The 17,104-nt window shown below is 43.2% G+C and overlaps 1 protein-coding gene across 7 annotated transcripts in view; it reads left to right on the top strand.

The window, feature by feature from the left end:
- Positions 1-295: 295 nt before the first annotated feature.
- Positions 296-17,104, top strand: part of LOC121292269 (autophagy-related protein 2 homolog B-like) — an 81,396-nt gene continuing 64,587 nt past the window's right edge. For 6 of the 7 annotated variants that reach the window (XM_041214088.1, XM_041214087.1, XM_041214083.1 and 3 more), the window contains exons 1-7: positions 296-1,040; positions 3,589-3,751; positions 5,342-5,494; positions 6,426-6,528; positions 6,771-6,930; positions 9,409-9,588; positions 13,442-13,538. In XM_041214088.1, coding sequence (XP_041070022.1) covers positions 879-1,040; positions 3,589-3,751; positions 5,342-5,494; positions 6,426-6,528; positions 6,771-6,930; positions 9,409-9,588; positions 13,442-13,538 — 1,018 coding nt within the window. In that variant the 5' untranslated portion in view covers positions 296-878. The remainder of the gene's footprint in view (positions 1,041-3,588; positions 3,752-5,341; positions 5,495-6,425; positions 6,529-6,770; positions 6,931-9,408; positions 9,589-13,441; positions 13,539-17,104) is intronic. The other variant, XM_041214085.1, reaches the window with a different exon arrangement.

The raw sequence follows: 17,104 nt of genomic DNA, 5'->3' as shown, positions 1-17,104 counted from the left end.
GGGTGCGCGAAGCTACGTCAGCCGCTGTTTGCGGAGGAGGAGCGGGGGGGGGGACAGATTGAGCGCTGACCGAGGCCCAGGTGTCAGTGAGGCCTGAAAGCCCGGTGTCTGGCTGCCTTGTCCTCTCCTCTGGCTCAGGGGGCTTCTCCGACTCTTGTGCATCGATAGCTGAGACTGCAAATTGCTGTAAATATGAGGGGACATGCTCAGGGAGGGGAGTAAATATTGAGAGGGGGGGGGTATAAATATTGGGGAGCTGGTCACTATTGGGAAGGGGTAGCTATTGAGGAGGGTACATGTTAAGGGGGGGAAGTATTGAAGGGAAAACGGGGTGAATTCTGAGGGAAAGTGCTCTGGAAAGGATATAGTGCAGGTAATGTATTGGGATGTATAGTGAGGTAAAGGAGTAATGACTTGGGAAGTGAAGATAAATACAGAAGAGAAGGGGTAAAAACTGAGGGAGAAGGGTAACTAACTTCTCCCACTGAGAAAGAGTGGGGAAATACTTGGGAATTCATAGAAACTGGATAAATGTCAGGAAGCTAGAGAACAGAAGGTACTGAGTGCGAATTAGGGTGAGAGGGAAAATGACAAGCGCAAACCATTGGGGATGGGAATGTAACTATTGAGGGTTAAAACTGGTGAGTATCTATCGGCAAGCAAGGGGTGTGTGAAAGCAAAGGTAGGGCTGGGGGGGCTGCTGGGTGAAGGCAGTGTGAATATTGTAAAATAAGGGAATGCGGGCATATTCATGCATCAAATAAGGAAGTAAAAGGAAAGGTAGAGCAGTGGAGGTGAGAGGGTTCGAGTTAGCTGGCAAGTATTATTTACTGGGACCAGGATAATTCCGACATAGTTGTTGATGGGTTGAAATCGAGATGCCTTGGCCCTTTCCTGAATCGATTAAGAAGCGGGCATGCAGGTATCTGCTGCACCGATACTTGGACCACTTTCTGGAGGAGAAGTTGAGCCTGGAGCAGTTAAGTGTGGATCTCTACCAGGGAACAGGCTCCCTCGCACAGGTTCCACTGGTCAAATCGGTAAGGGCTCAAGCCACCCAACGTACAAACAAATAAAAGGCAGTAAAGCTTGCTTTGGTATGAGTTAACCAGATGGGCCAGGAGCAAGCCACAGATTGTTGGCATGGCTCCCTTGTGTGGATGAGTAAGCATGTTACAGGAGAGTGGTGCAGATATTAATGAGGTGTAGCAGTGATTGGTGAAAGAAAAAACTTGCATTTATTTAGCTGCTTTCATGACCTCAGAATATTCTTAAGTGCTTTATAGCTAATGGAGTACTTTTGAAATGTAATCATTGTGGTAAAGTAGGAACTGCAGCAGCCAATTAATGCACAGCAATTAAATAATTCACCAGATAATCTGTTTTGTTGACGTTGATTGATAAACATGGCAAGGACAGTTATGGCTGAGGGATCTTTTACGTCCACTGTGAGGTTTCAGTTTAACATCTCATCATAATGACAATACCTGGATCTCATGCTCAAGTCTCTGGTGAGGGACTTGAACCCACAGTCTGAGGGGAGAGAGCTACTCAATGAGCCATGGCTTGATTAGAACAGCAGAATCTATGACAATACCAGTTTAAAGGTGAAAATTCCGTTGAAAGGGAGGCAATCGCACAGTAATACAGGATATCTAATTGCAAATGGGATCACATACAATATTCTGAACAGATTATAGGCCTTTGAATAATCAGTTCTTTTCTCATCAGCATTTGCCATCAACACATTTGTACTTATCCACAGTCCTGTGGTCCAGTCCTGCACACACTTCCATTCCTCAACTCCTCTGCTTTACTACCACCCTGTGAATTGGTTTCTGTACCCTCTCACCATCTTGCCCTAGCTAATTTGAGGAACCTTCACCAGTCAAACATGCCAACCTGCGTCCTCTGTGCATTGTTTTGCACCCCATCTGAGTCTGACTTTTCAATGAATCTCCTGCTTTCTCCAGATACCCTCTTCCAAGAACACTTTTGCTTCTCTTCATTCCTCCCTTGTTGCTGAGAGGCTTCGAAAATCCCCTTGATCATTGTCGTCTTTCCCACTGTGCCACGTTTGTTTTCTCAGTTCCTGCTCTGTGACTGACTGTGCCCTTTGTAAACTGTCTGATAAATTCCACAAGAGCATTATACAAATGGCATGACATGCCAATCCGCATGTAAACTCAGAATGTGAGTTTTTAGCCAGCTTCTCGACAGTGGGAGGTGGATCAGAACAAAACCCAAACCTCTCCCTGCGTCAGATCTGATCTGTCCAGATTCATTGTAACAGGCCGATTCCCCTTCCCCTAAACTTGGACCAGAAATGAAAGATAGTCACCAGTATTCAAACAGGGAGTTCAGGAGAAACCTCTTTGGCCAGTGAGTGGCTAGAGTGTGGAACTTGCTACCACAAGTAGTTGAGGGAGTTACGATAGATGCATTTAAGGGGAAGTGAGATGGGTGTTATGAGAGAGAAAGGAATAGAAGGATATGCTGAAGAGTCAGATGGAAAGGGTGGGAGGAGGTTTCTGTGGATCATAAACACCAACTTAAACCTGTTGGGCTGAGTGACCTGTTTCCGTGCTGTACATTAAATGTAATTTTCTGTGACCCGCGGGTATTATACTGTCCTCCTGTACCGTGTAAGAATAACAAAAGATCATTCAGATCTAGCCCGATCTGTGGACCATGGTCTCTTCACTTTACCAATTTAATCCACACTAATCCCATTACTGTTCTATTCTGACCAAGCAGCCATTCTTGAACTTCCTTTGTTCCACTGTCTCTTACATCCCATCCAGTATGGTTATCTCTAATTCCACACAGCTTTATTTTTGATAATCTCTTGTGTCTGATGTGATTTGACTGCTTTGCCTTCACCTACTGAGCCCACTGTCACAGTTCATCCATTGATCATCTTCAGGTTCACAGCATCTTTTGGCTTGTAATTAAGGACTTCTGTCCATGTATTAAACTGGGAAATATATTTGTCTATTTCTATGATCTCGCCAACAACGTTTTTTTCATTCGGCAGAATTATTAGTACAGGTTGAGTATCCTTTATCTGTAAATCTGAAAACCAAACTCATTCAAAAAACACACTTTTTTGAACCTCATCAACCTTTAGTGCAGGAAGTCTGTGACCCGAGCCAACACTAACCTCGCCAACCTGACCTTTAGCAGAGAAAGTCCAGTTGTTTGTCTGCACTGATTACCTTGCAAACAATCACAGAAATTATCTGAAATCCAAAACGCAATCAGCCCTGAGGATTTCAGATAAAGGATACTGAACTTGTAATGTGTACAGCTCCACTGTAGTGAATGTGTCCTGTAGCATTGGACTCACACTGCCTCCAATTTCTTTGGAGTTCTGAGATCACTCACTGTTTTAATATGTATATAATACAGAAAGCTCACAGTTTTGAATGAGAGGAAACTCTACTTGGAAGTAATGATTTATGATGTGGGACTCATGGAGTTGTTTTAAAAAACAGTGAATAAAAGATATTCAAAGCATTTCAGGAAAACTCTTTGTCAGTACTCTACAGAAACTTGATAGAATTGATATCTTCTTTGTATTTCCAGTCCCTGAATGAAATCCTGGATTCACTTGATGCACCTTTGGAAATAATTGAGGGGTTTATCCAAAACATTTCTGTTTCAATCCCCTGGGCATCTCTCCTGCAGGAAAACTGTGCAGTGGAGGTACAGGGACTGGAGATGATCTTTCGACCCAGACCTCGGATAGGTGAGTGCTTGTCCTTTTCACAGCCGTGAGACATTATCGTAGGAACAGGAGGATCCATTCAACCCCTCAAACCTGTTGCGCCATTCACTTAAATCATGGTTGAGCTATCTCTTAACTCCATCTACCTGCTTTGGTTCTGTGATCCTTAATATCCTTGCCTAACCAAAATCTATCAACCTCAGTTTTTAAAATTTCAATTGACCAGCAGCAGAAATTTGCATTTATATAGCACCTATAACATTGTAAAATGTTTCAAAGCATGTCACAGGAGGATAATCAAACAAAATCTGACACCAAGCCACATAAGGACAAGTGACCAGATGCTTGGTGAAGGAGGTAAGTTTTAGGCAACATCTTGAGGGAGGGGAGAGAGGGGCAAAGAGGTTTAGAGAGGGTATCCCTAAGATTTGGGACCGAGGCAGCTGAAGGACCTAGCTTCAAATTCTGCTTTGAACTATAAATAGTTTTGTCGTATAGTTAAAGGGTTAATACTTGGCAGTCCTTGTGACAGTGTGACGATACTCTGAAGCAACTGAGATTTAATTTTGCACCTGGATATGCACTTGAAGTGCTATAAACAGGACTGCAGACCAAGAGCTAGAAAGTAGTTTAGGCTAGAGAGCTCTTTCTCAGCCAGCATGCACACGTGTTGGGCTAAGTTTTTTTTTAAAAATTCATTCATGGGATGTGGGCATCACTGGTCAAGCCAGCATTTATTGCCCAAACTTACTTGCCCTTGAGAAGGTGGTGGTGAGCTGCCACCTTAAAGCTCTGCAGTCCACGTGGTGGGCCCACAGTGCTGTTAGGGAGGGAGTTCCAGGATTATGGCCTCCCTTGCCCCATAAATGTCTATAATTCAGACATCTAGGGCTTACACTCTGGAATTCCCTCCCTAAGCGTCTCCATCTATTTTAAGACCCTTTTTAAAACTGACCTCTTAACTTTCCTAATGTCTCCTTTGACGCTGGATCCATTTTACATCTAATTCCGTCTCTGTGACATGCTATAGAACTGTTTGTTCTGTGTGTAACAGTGCAGTGTAAATTGAAACTTACTTAGAAAACTGATAAGGGAATAGCTGGTGAAATTTGTTCTCCAGATTTGATTTTATCTATCTGAATATTGAAAGAGCTGCCAGATTTAACGTTGTTGTCATCGGCTGTCCCTCGATTTGAGGATAACATCTGCTCAGAGTAAACTTCATCTCTAACCCAATCGCCCACCGTCACCTGCGAAGTAACCAGATGGGTTAATGTTCTGGGTTGAAACCCTGCATCAGAGTGGGTGCTTATGGTTTTTTTAAATGTGGATGTTACTGGTAATGTTAGCTTTTATTGTGTGCCCCTAATTGCCCTGAGAAGATGGTGTTGGGGCTGGACCACCTTCTTGAGCTGCTGGTAGTGGGTTTGATACAAGTTGAACCTATTGCTTGGTCACCTCAGAGGGCAGTTAAGAGTCCACCAAGTTCATGTGGGACTGGAGTAAGGATGGCAGGTTTCTTTGGAATGTTTCAGCACTCAAGTGTTACAGTGAATTGTTGTGGTGCTGTTGTGTTGTTTTGAGGACCTGACATGTGGTGTTTTGTGGCAGTGTCTGGCTCAGAGCCAATGTATTGGTCCAGCTTTATGACGGACAGTATGCAGCTGGCCAAAGAGTGCCTGAATCAGAAATTGACGGATGATCAAGCTGAGGGACCACAGCCATTCGAGGGGCTTGAGAAATTTGCAGAAACCATTGAAACAGGTCAGTAGCTATGTTAAATAAAATTTAACTTGGGAACTCCTGCCTCAAGAGATAACTTGGTATTTGTGTGGGCTGGGTGTGGTTCTGAACACTACATATTAGGAAGTTCATGGTTCAGTGCCCAGTCTGCACTGCGCTGCTGATGCTCAGCTGGTGTTTTGGTTGTGACAACATTGTTAACCTCTGCTCCCCCAAGGAGAGAGGGGAGTAAAACTAGCTGGAGATCACTTTCCTGAGCAATACCCAGTGACACCTGCTGTGCTTGTGTGGATGACTTGACTGTGCTGCATCCCATGGACAAAGGGCCTGCTGTACCTCACTCAAGAAGAATAGCCACCTGAGCAAATTACTGGACAATGAGCATGAGCCTGTCGCTCTCTGTCAAAGTCTAGGTGAAGACGGGGGTTTGGGAATAATAGTGTCAGTAATTAAGTTATAGTAATGGCTCTTTCCTCTCGGTGTGCTTGTTGCAGTGACAGTCATGTCTCTCTCCATCTCCTCTCTCTCTCTCTCTCACTCTTAAAGACACTGACTCCTGCAGGAATACTCTGACAAAGCCCAGCAGGAATCCTTCACCCCTGAATCTTGAAAAGGGGGCATCACAGCTGTGGCCCAGCCTCCTTGAGCTCTGACATGCATACAAACGAACTTTCCAAGGCAGATCAGTATATTGCGATCAGGAGTTAGAACTGTGGCTGATCTTGCATCTCTCCCACTTCTCCCCCAGCCCAGGAGCGTTGAAGCCAGTGCTCCTACTGTGACGAGAGCCTAGGTCAGATAGACCCAAGATAAACTTGGTGAAACACTGACTGCCTTTAAACCACTGATTCATCAGGGCAACTTCCTGACGTTCTTTCTGTTGCACTGGGAAGGGCTTGTCAGTGATTTGTTTTGCCTGCTGAAGCTAATGTACGTACCTTCTCTTTTCAAGTTTTAAGAAGAGTCAAGCTTACATTTCTAGACACCATTCTCAGAATTGAGCACATCCCAGAGAATTCAAAAACTGGGATCGCCCTGGAGATTCGAATACAGAGGTAAATAGAGTATCTTTCCTCCCCTTGCAATGGTGTGTTTATTATCCATCTTGGCTGCTGTCTTTTTTTCTAACTGCTTCCTAGCAATTGTGTTTACAGTTGAGTAGCTTGTTAAGTCATTCCAAGCTGTCAGCTGATGCTCAAGGGGTAACATTCTCAGCTCTGAGTCAACAGGTCTGAATGTGATGCTGCCTTTCTCTATTTTTTCAGAATGTTGTCACTTATTGCCTCTCTCTCTACAGGATTGAATACCGTGATGAATCTGCAAACGAGAGTGCAGATATTAACATTCATCATCCCACAGCTTTCGCCCACAAGAACCTGCAGCTGAGCGGGATCTCTTTGTTCTGGCACGAGTTCCCAGAAAGTGCAAAGACATCGACCAGGACTTCGCCAATGCAGGTAAGTTCAAACTAACAGATCCGCAACAATTTACACTTCTATCGTGCCTTTAATATAGAAATACATCCCATCGGTGCTTCACAGGAGTGTAATCGAAAGTTGGGATTCTAAAATAAAGAAGAAAATATTAGGAAGCATGAATAGAAGTTTGGTCAGAAAATTGCAACTTAAGGAAGGCCTTAAAGGAGGAGAGCAGCAGTTGAATTTAGGGATGGAATTCCAGTATCTGGCTCTTAGAAAGCTTGTTGCATGAGTGTTCCTCAGTGTGGCACCTTGTGACCCTCTCACTCCCTTCACCCCACCATTGTGTACCCCACCTCTGGAATTCCCTGCTTAAACCTCTCCAACTTCACCTCTTTTAAGACCCTCATTAAGACCTGCCTCTTTGACCACGTTTTTAACCATCCCGTCTAATATCTCAATTTTGGTCAGTACAGAACTTGAGTATTGCTGAAAAAAGAGACATTTTTGTTGAAGGTTTTCATCTTGCACTCATCAGGACAATTGACAAGAATACCAAATGTAAAGGGGACAACAGTTTATGCTGTATGAGAAGAGAGAGCTGATTGGTTGGCAAGTGGACTCTGATTGGAAGAGTGCAAGGTGAAAAGCTTGACAAAAATGTCTCTTTTTTCCAGCAATCTCGATTTTTATTTGATTGTGCTCCTTTGAAGTACCTTGGGATGGCTTCTTACATTAATGGTGCAGTTTTCAGCATCGCCGCAACAGCTTTGTTTTGTGGTATTTCGGCACATTGTATAACAATAACATGGGTATTGGTTTTGTTAAATGTTTTCCATTGTAAGATTTTCCATTCAAACAGCCTCTGCCGTGATACCTATATTTGGAGATCCAGCCTCCTTTGATATATGCTGGCTGTTGTTTTACACTGTTTCCAGAATAACTTGTTCTGGGCACCAAGACCTGCCTCACAAACGGGCATCTAAGGACAATAGATGCAAACTGTACTCGCTGGCAGAGATCAGAGGGTAATTCGTTCTCCTCTCTCTGCTGGCCATTTTTATTTCTTCGTCGCAGGTGTGCAGACCACCCTTTGATATTAGGCAACGTCCAAGGCTGGAAATGAATCTTTAGAGTGCTGTGCCTTATAGTGAAGGTAGTAACAATGTGCATGATATACTGAGGCGCTAGGAGGTGTCCCAGCAGCATAATGAGTCAGTGCAGTAAACCCCTTTACCATGTAATTCATGATGGCCATTTACCGTCATACACGGCTCTAATGGTGTATGGTTACGTGGCTGGAGTAGCAACCCAGAGGCCATATGCTCAATTCCCACCTAGGTGTATATTGAAAATAAAATGACCACAAAGGCTGCCAGGCTATCCTAAAAGCCCAGCTACTTCACCAGGAACCTGTCACCCCTACCTGGTCCGGCCCACACCTGGCCCTAGTCCCACAATATCTGTTGTCTCTTTAATGCCCTCAGATCAACTAGGAATGAACAGTAAACATTGCAGCATCGCCCACATCACAAGAAAAAACAAAAAAAAGCTTGTAAGTGCCAAACAAAGATTAATTGCCTCCCAGCATAGAGGAAGGTGTCTCTTCTGTGAGCAGCGCACCTGTCTGTCAGCTCAGTTATGCATTTCTATAGTCAGGTTTGCATCAAAATGTCCCCAGAGAGCTTTATGTCGTAATTGAATTTTTGATGAGCTTGTTAATCAGGCAAATACACCATAGGAACAGAAGTAGGCTAGTCAGTCTCTTGTGCTTGTTCTCTCAGTCAATTAGATCAGAGCTGATAGCCCATGAGTTATTTGGACACAGAAAGAGGTCATTCAGCCCATTAAGCCTGTACTAGCTCTCTGTAGAGCAACCTGGGCAGTCCCATTTTGCCACTTTATTCCTGTAGTCCTGTAAGAGCGATGTTTCAAATTGATTTACTCACCTTTGATCCATATCTAATGGCTAACAACAATTTATTAACCTCAGGCTTGAAAATTTCAATTGATCCACATTTTGGAGATGGTGCTTGTTATATCCTTGCGAATAAGGCTTTGTGATTTTGCTCCTGATAGACCAAACTCTGATTTTAAGATTATGTCCCTTTGTATTGGATTCCCCAACCAGATGAAATAGGTTTTCTGTATCTATCCCATTGAATCCATTTATCATTTTGAAGACCTCATTTCAGATCACCCGGCAACATTCGAAACTCAAGGGATTGCAAGTAATGCAACCTGACCTCATAATTTAACTCATTAAAGCCTGGTATCATTCCGGTGAATCTGATGTCTCAGAAAGAGCAACAGATGCATAAGATTTCACCCAGAGCAAGGCCCTCTCTGACACTGCAGCACTTCCTTGGTGTCAGATTAGATGGCGCACACAGTTTGTGGAATGAGGCGCAAACTTCCACTACTCTGACTCTGAGGTAGGAGCATTCAAAACCATGTCAACCTAATTTTTTAAAAAAATTAAATCATTCAGCTGTGTTGTGTAATTTTATTTCACAGGAAACGGAACCAAAGCTCTCTCCAAGCTGGAACCCAAAAATAGTTTCGGAACCTCACCCCCAATTCACGAGGAAATCTTCTGATGCTGTTCTCTTCGATCCGGTCCAGATTGGGAGCTGTGAAGGGAAAGTGGAACTGGAACTCACCCTAAAACAGAATGAAGCACTTCCAATGGCCAAGGTCAGGAGCTGACTCCTAAAGAGCTTGGTGCTCCCTTTTAGATAAATTAGCTGCAAATTAATTTAGTGCTTTGTTGGAAAATGCTTTCCACTGAGAGCAAAAAGGTTCCTTAAGCACAGCATTGACAGCTTAACCTCACATAGAACACAGTACGTATACTTACAAGCAGAGTAATCTTTCAGTCTCATCACTTTAATGCAAGACTGTAAAGGAAAATCCTGAGGTAAAATGACCCATCAGTGGGGTAAATGACCTGTTATCTGTTGAAAGTTCTCAGAATCTCACATTCTTAGCACCTCTGTGATCTTTATGCAAAATAGCAAATGGGGCAGCAAATCGCACTACCCATGTTAAGTGTAGATGTTAGACCTATGCCAAATCAATTGCTCTACTCATCAGTCCCATTACTCAAAGTTATTCACCTCACGCGGAGACAATTGACTCGAGTCCATGATATTATGGGATTGTACATGGCCTGATCTTATTGCCTAACAGAACAAACACAAGAGACTGACTAGCCTACTTCTATTCCAATAGTATATTTGCCTAATTAACAAGCTCATCAAAAATTCAATTACAACATAAACCAACTCAGGCCATGTATCATCCCATAATATCATGGACTTGAGTCATTTATCTCCCCGTGAGATGAATAAATGACCAGGAATACAAGGTGTCCTTTGGGGCACTCTGGCTTCAGCATCCCTTCTCACAAACTTTATTCAATGATCCAGTTTCTGTAGATGTTCTATCAGGACAGGATCTGATGTGGTACTGATGGTTGAATCTTCTGCAAGCACTTAATGTGTAGGATCACCTGTAAAAATTAACCACTTAAGCAATGTACCCGAGTGCTTCTTGACACCTGTAGACATGCACCTCAGCAAGATCCAGCATCTTCCAGGGAAGCAAAACTGGGAAAAGAAACGGAGTGCAGCTGAGGTAACAGAGTGAAGACTTGGAGTTTGGTGAGAGGGGGAGTTCAGTGAAGTGGGGGGAAAGGAGGTGTTTGTTTCCTTTTTCATCTTTCTTGCCCTGTTGGAATTAGTTTTTGCTCTATTATAGGGAAAGGAGCTAGCTGTTTAGTGAGAATCAGGTAAGTGGATAAGTCCTACCCCTAAGGTTTAAAATAGTACACAAATTGGGGTAAAGTTAATAAAATATACAAAGGTCAACATAAATAAGTGATTAATATAACTAAGCAATTATTTAAAACACAGTAAGGATGGCAGGGCAGGTGATGTGTCAAGACTGCAGCTGTGGGAGCTTCTGGATAACATTGTGGTTCAGGGCAAACACATCTGCAGTACGAGTTTGCGGCTTGAGGTTCAGAGTCATTGAGCTGGAGGCTGAGCTGCAGACACTGTGATGCATCAGGGAGGGGCAAAGTTATCTGGATGCTTTGTATTAGGAGGCAGTCACACCACTTAGGATAGGGTATTCTGATTTGGTCAGGGACAGGCGAATGTGACTGTGAGTGAGGCAGGCAAGGGAACCCAAAGGGCAGGAGTGTGAGCATCTGCAATTGTCCAGTTGGTTAGAGGCCCTCTCAGCTTGTCTGGATGAGTGCAGGGACTGCAGGGTGGATGAGCAAACTGACCATGGCACCATGGTACAGGAAGCCATTCAAGTGGGGGGAGTAAAAAGGAACGTAGTAGTAGCGGGGACATTATAGTGAGGGTGGTTGACACTGTTCTCTGTAGCAGAGCGAGAGTACAGACAGCTGTGTTGCCTGCCTGTGCCAGGGTTTGCAACGTTTGCTCAGGGCTGAAGAGAAACTTGCAGTGGTAGGGGGAGGATTTAGTTGTCATGGTCCATGTAGGTACCAGTGACATAGGTAGAACTTGGAAGGAGGTTCTGTGTAGAGAGTATGAGGAGCTAGACACCAGATTGAAAAGCAGAACCTCAAAGGTTGTAATCTCTGATGATTACCTGAGCTGTGTGCAAATTGGCATAGGGTACGTAAAAGTAGAGAGATGAATACATGGCTCAAAGACTGATGTGGGAGAAGTGGGTTCCAGTTTGTGGGACACCTGCACCGGTACTGGGGAAAGTGGGGGCTATACCGTTGGGATGGTCTACACCTGATGAACCATGCTGGGACCAGTGCTCTTGCGAACCGCATAACTAGGGAAGTAGAGAGGGTTTTAAACTTAAAAAGTGGGGGCAAAGGATCCTGCAAAGATGTGGTATATCAAAAAGTAGAAACAAGGTAGGAGAGGAAAATAGTAAATATGGGAAACGAAGGTTGGAGAATGGCAGGGAAGGGACAGAGAGAAAGAACCTAAATGCACAAAGTATCAAGACTAGGTGTCACAAAGATCACAAAAAGACCAAACGAAAGGCTCTGTATCTGAATACATATAGAATTTGTAACAAAGTAAACAAATTGATAGCACACCTTGAAGTAAATAACTATGATATGAAAGCCATTACAGAGACCTGGCTGCAAGATTATGGATAAAGGGGAGCCTGTGGACGTGCTGTAGTTGGATTTCCAGAAGGCATTTGATAAGGTGCCACATCAAAGGTTATTGCGGAAAATAAAAGTTATTGGTGTGGGGGGGGCAATGTATTAGCATGGATAGAAGATTAGCTGGCTGGCAGGAAACAGAAAGTATGCATAACTGGGTCTATTTCTGATTGACAGGATGTGACAAGTGGAGTCCCGCAGGAGCCTGTGCTGAAGCCTCAACTTTTTACAATTTATATCAATGACTTAGATGAGGGGAGTGAAGGCATGATAGCTAAATTTGCAGATTACACAAATATAGGTAGGAAAGTATGTTGTAAAGTAGTCATAAGGAGTTTGCAGACAGATAGTTATAGATAAGTTAAGTGAGTGGGCAAAAATCTGGCAGATGGAGTATAATGTGGGAAAATGTGAAGCTGTTCATTTTGGCAGGAAGAGTAAAAAGCAGAGTATTACTTAAACAGAGAACAACTGCAGAATTTCGAGATGCAGAGGGATCTAGGTGTTCTCGTGCATGAGTCACAAAAAGTTAGTATGCAGATACAGCATGTAATCGAGAAGGCTAATGGAATGCAATCCTTTGTTAAGGGATGGATCGAACATAAAAGTAAGGAAAAAATCAAAGTACTGCGGATGCTGGAAATCTGAAAGAAAAACAGAAAATGCTGGAAAAACTCAGGTCTGACAGCATCTGTGGAGAGAGAAAAACAAAGTTATCGTTTTGAGTCCGTACAGACTTAAAACGTCAACTTTGTTTTTCCATAAAAGTAAGGATGTTATGCTTCAGTTATACAGGGGATTGGTGAGACTGCATCTCGAATACTCTGTGCAGTTTTGGTCTCCTTATTTAAGGAAGGATGTAAATGCGTTGGAGGTGGTTCAGAGGAGTTTTAGTAGATTGATACCTGGAATGAGCAGCTTGTAAAATGAGGATAGGTTGGACAGGCTGAGCTTTATAAGAATGGAGTTTAGAAGAATGAGGGTTGACTTAATTGAAGTACACAAGATCCTGAATGACCTTAAAGGGGATGTGGAAAGGATGTTTCCTCTTGTGGGTGAGTCCAGAACTAGAGGTCACAGATTTAAAATTAGGGGTTGCCCTAACAGGACAGCGATGAGGAGAAATGTTTTCTGAGAATTGTGTAACTTTGGAACTCTCGGCCTCAAAGGTTATCAGAGGAGATGGGAATGTGGAACTCAAAACACAAACAGATCAGCCATGATCATATTGAATGGCAGAGCAGGCTTGAGGGCTGAATAGCCTACCCCTGCTCCTATTTTGTATGTTTGTATGAAGTATAGTGTATACTCAGAAGAGCTGAAGATGAGTTTGATTTCCTTGCAGGAAAGCAGTAATTCAACTGTTTTTCCCTTGCACAGCTGGATGTTGAGGGACAGATCGAGTCTGTCAACTTCTTCCTGTCTCCGCGACAAGTCCACCACCTCCTGGACATGCTTAGCACCATTCTGCTGCCAGGTCAGATTTTGGAGTTTTTGCTAAAGTATATTTCAGATGTGCTTTTATCCTTCCTTGATGCGTTAAACATGACAACACTGTTTTAGGGCAGTCTGCACTCGGTCTGGAGTCCCCTTCTCCATCCTTGCTCTCTGTGCCTCACTCTCTTCCTATGTCTCGCTCTCTCTCTCTCTCTCTGGCACGTTCTCTCTCTCTCTCTCTCTCTCTCTCTCTGTGGCGCGCTGTCTCTCTCTCTGTGGCCCCCCCCCCTCTCTCTGTGGCTTTCGTTTATCGCCCATCCCTAGTTGCCCTGAACTGTGTGCGTTTTTAAGAGTCAACCATATTGGTGTGAGGAGTGGGGTTATATTTGGGCCCCCACCAGGTAAGGATAGCATGTTTCCTTTCATTAAGTAATTTAATGTAGCAGTTGGATTTTTACAACAATCTGATGGCTTCATGGTCATGGTTACTGAGACCAACCTTTTATTTCCATGTTTTTTTCAAAGTTAATTCAAGTTCTCAAAAAGGTTATGATGGGATTTGAGCTCCCATTGTAAGGAACATACCTTTTTATTTCTGTAAGATTGTTGTAAAGAACATATCTTTTTATTTTCTGTTGCTCTGTGGATTGGAATTACAGTAGCTGCAATTTCAAAGACATGCCCACTGGAACAGGATGAGAGGTATATACAATGTTGCAGTTCTGGAACAGAGTGTGCCACGAAAGACAGGATGGTGATGGAAAGGAGTCCTGGACCAAGGGAGCTGCCTGACAGCAGCATTTTAATTGACTCCTGACACAGGTGACCAGGTTTCGTGTGAGGGCAGTGCAGCAGAAAGCTCCTGGCCTGCAAAGAGAAAACATCTAATATCTCTCTTCCTCATATCTCTATAACCTGCTGTCTATCTGAGGAAACCCCTGTAAAAAGGAAAAGGGGAAAACCACTGTTAGAGACATTGAAAAGCAGGTTTTCAACTAGTGAACTAAATACGGAAAGTGCTGGAAGGCTGCCTTGTGTCATCAACAAGAACTGAAAGGAATTTGGAAGACATCGATCAAAATCAACCCATCGAGAGTGTGTGTGTGTGTGTGTGTGAGAGAGTGTTTGTTTGTGTGTGTGTGTGTGTGTGTGTGTGTGTGTATATATATATATTTTTATATATATATGTATATATATATATATATAGGGATTTAAGAAGGGGGTAGAGTTTAAGTTGTAGTGTTAGAAGTTAGCAGTTCATATTTCTTTCTTTTGCCACTAGTTAGAGACAATTTGTTCAATAAACAGTTATTTACTTATTAAGCTTACAAACCTGGTGCTCGTATTCTGTTAACCTAAATTAAACAGTTCGGTAGAATTGGGGCAATCTGGTGGTTTTCACTTTTGTCACAGCTCAGGGAACTTTGAGGCTTGATATTGCAGCATACTATCCCCAGTGAGTCGTGACAACATTCTCTGGATTATTAGTCCACTAACATAAACTTTTCTCTCCTTGTAGCCTTATCCCTTTGTGGATTATTTTTACATTACATGTAACCCTTCGTTCTGATTCACTTTGGAGAAACCATGTAGCCAGTTGGGTAATGCAGCTTTATTTCAGGCTGGAGAGCAGCAAAGGCTGTAACTCTTACTTTGCTTTGGATAGCCTGAAGCTGCCTGATGATTGCAGTCATTTGAAATGCAACTGTATCTGAACTTGGATATTACTGCTTTCTGAATTCCGTTAGTCAGCTTCTGCTCTGGGTGAAAGGTTCACAGAAGGGCTGGAAATTACAACACATGGAGCTGCAGTAAAACAGTTTGTTGATGAATCAATCCTCATCATTGAAATCTTTGGAATTCCCCATGCCAGAGAGCTGTGGGTGCTCAGTTGCTGAATATATTCAAAGCGGAGATCGATAGATTTTTGGACACTATAAGGGCATTAAGGCATATGAGAATAGGCTGGGAAAGTGAGTTGGTATAAAACTTCAGCTGTGATCTTATTGGATGGTGGAGCAGCCTCAAGGGGCCAAATGGCTCACTCCTGCTCCTATTTCTTCAATTATTATCTTCAAGGCAATATAGCTGCTGTGATTCACATGTCTAGGAAAATAATCCTTTGCCTCAAAGGGTGTTGGAGCCATGGAAAATGGTTTTGAAAGAGAACATCTTGTCTTTTGCTACAACTTCAGCAGTAACAACTTGTATTTATATAGCACCTTTAATGTAATTTTTTAAAAAAAGGAACTACACAAGAGTGTTACAAAGCAAAGTTTGATACCAAGTTGCCTAAGGAAATATTAGGGCAAGTGACCAAAAACTTAGTCAGAGGTCGTCGACCTGAAACTTTAACTCTGTTTTTCTCTCCACCTCTGCTCGACCTGCTGAGTATTTCCAGCATTTTCTGCTTTTATTTCAGATTTCCAGCATCCACAGTATTTTGCTTTTGAGATGGATTTTTAAGGAGCGTTTTAAAAGAGGAAAGAGAGGCTAAGAGATTTAAGGAGAAAATTCCAGAGCTTAGGGCCTAGGCAGCTGAAGGCACAGCCACCGCTGGTGGACCAAATAAAAACAGGGATGTTCAAGAGGCCAGGATTAGAGGAGTGCAGATATCTTGGAGGGCTGGAGGGAGTCACAGAGGTAGGGATTTGAAAACAAGGATGAGAATTTCAAAACCGAGGCATTGCTTTACCAGGAACCCATGTGGATCAGTGAGCATAGGAGTGAAGTGTGCAAGATAGGCAACGGGCAGCAGAGGTTTGGATGATCTCTGGTTTATGGAGGGTAGGATATGGGACCAGCAGTGTGTTGGAGTAGGCATGTTTAGAGGTAACAAAGGCATGGATGAGGGTTTCAGCAGTAGATGAGAGAGTCAAAGATGGAATCATGTTGCTGCAGTGGAAATAGATGATCTTAGTGTTGATATGGGCATGTGGTCAGAAGCTCATCACGGGGTCAGATATGACACTAAGGATGCAAACAGTCTAGATTAGCCTGTCACAGTTGTCAGGAAGAGAGATGAAGTCAGTGGCGAAGCAACACAGTTTGTAGCAGGGATTGAAAATAATAGCTTTGGACTTCATAACATTTAATCTGAGGAAACTTCTCATCCAATACAGGATGTTGAATAAGCAGTCATGCCAATTTATAGACTCTGCAGTGTATGAGAGAGGTGGTGCTGAGCTAAAGCTCAGTGTTTTCAGTGGACATGTGAAAACTGTTTTCAGTTCATGACACCGAAGTGCAGAATGTAGATATGAGTAGGGGGGAGCCAACGATAGATCCTTGGGGGTAGAGGTATCGGTGGGAAGAAAGACCATTGTAGGTTATTCTCTGGCTATGATTAGATTGATAAGAATGGAGCTAGGCAAGTTGCAGTCTCACCAGCTGGACAACAGTAGAGAAGTGTTGGAGGAGGATGGCTGTAGACAGATGGAGAAGGATGAGGAGGGATAGTTTATCTTTGTCACAGTCACATAGGATGCCAATTATGACTAAGAAAAAATGGATCAATGTTTCAAAGGAAGTTACAGGCCTGCAGGAAGGGGGGGTGACAACAAGACGAGATTGCTTTTGCAAAGAACCAGCCCAGTTAGATGGCTG

Source organism: Carcharodon carcharias, chromosome 20 (genome assembly GCF_017639515.1).
Source record: "Carcharodon carcharias isolate sCarCar2 chromosome 20, sCarCar2.pri, whole genome shotgun sequence".
Lineage (NCBI taxonomy): Eukaryota > Metazoa > Chordata > Chondrichthyes > Lamniformes > Lamnidae > Carcharodon > Carcharodon carcharias.
Note: the sequence above shows the minus strand (reverse complement) of the source record. Positions and strands in the feature narration are given on the sequence as shown.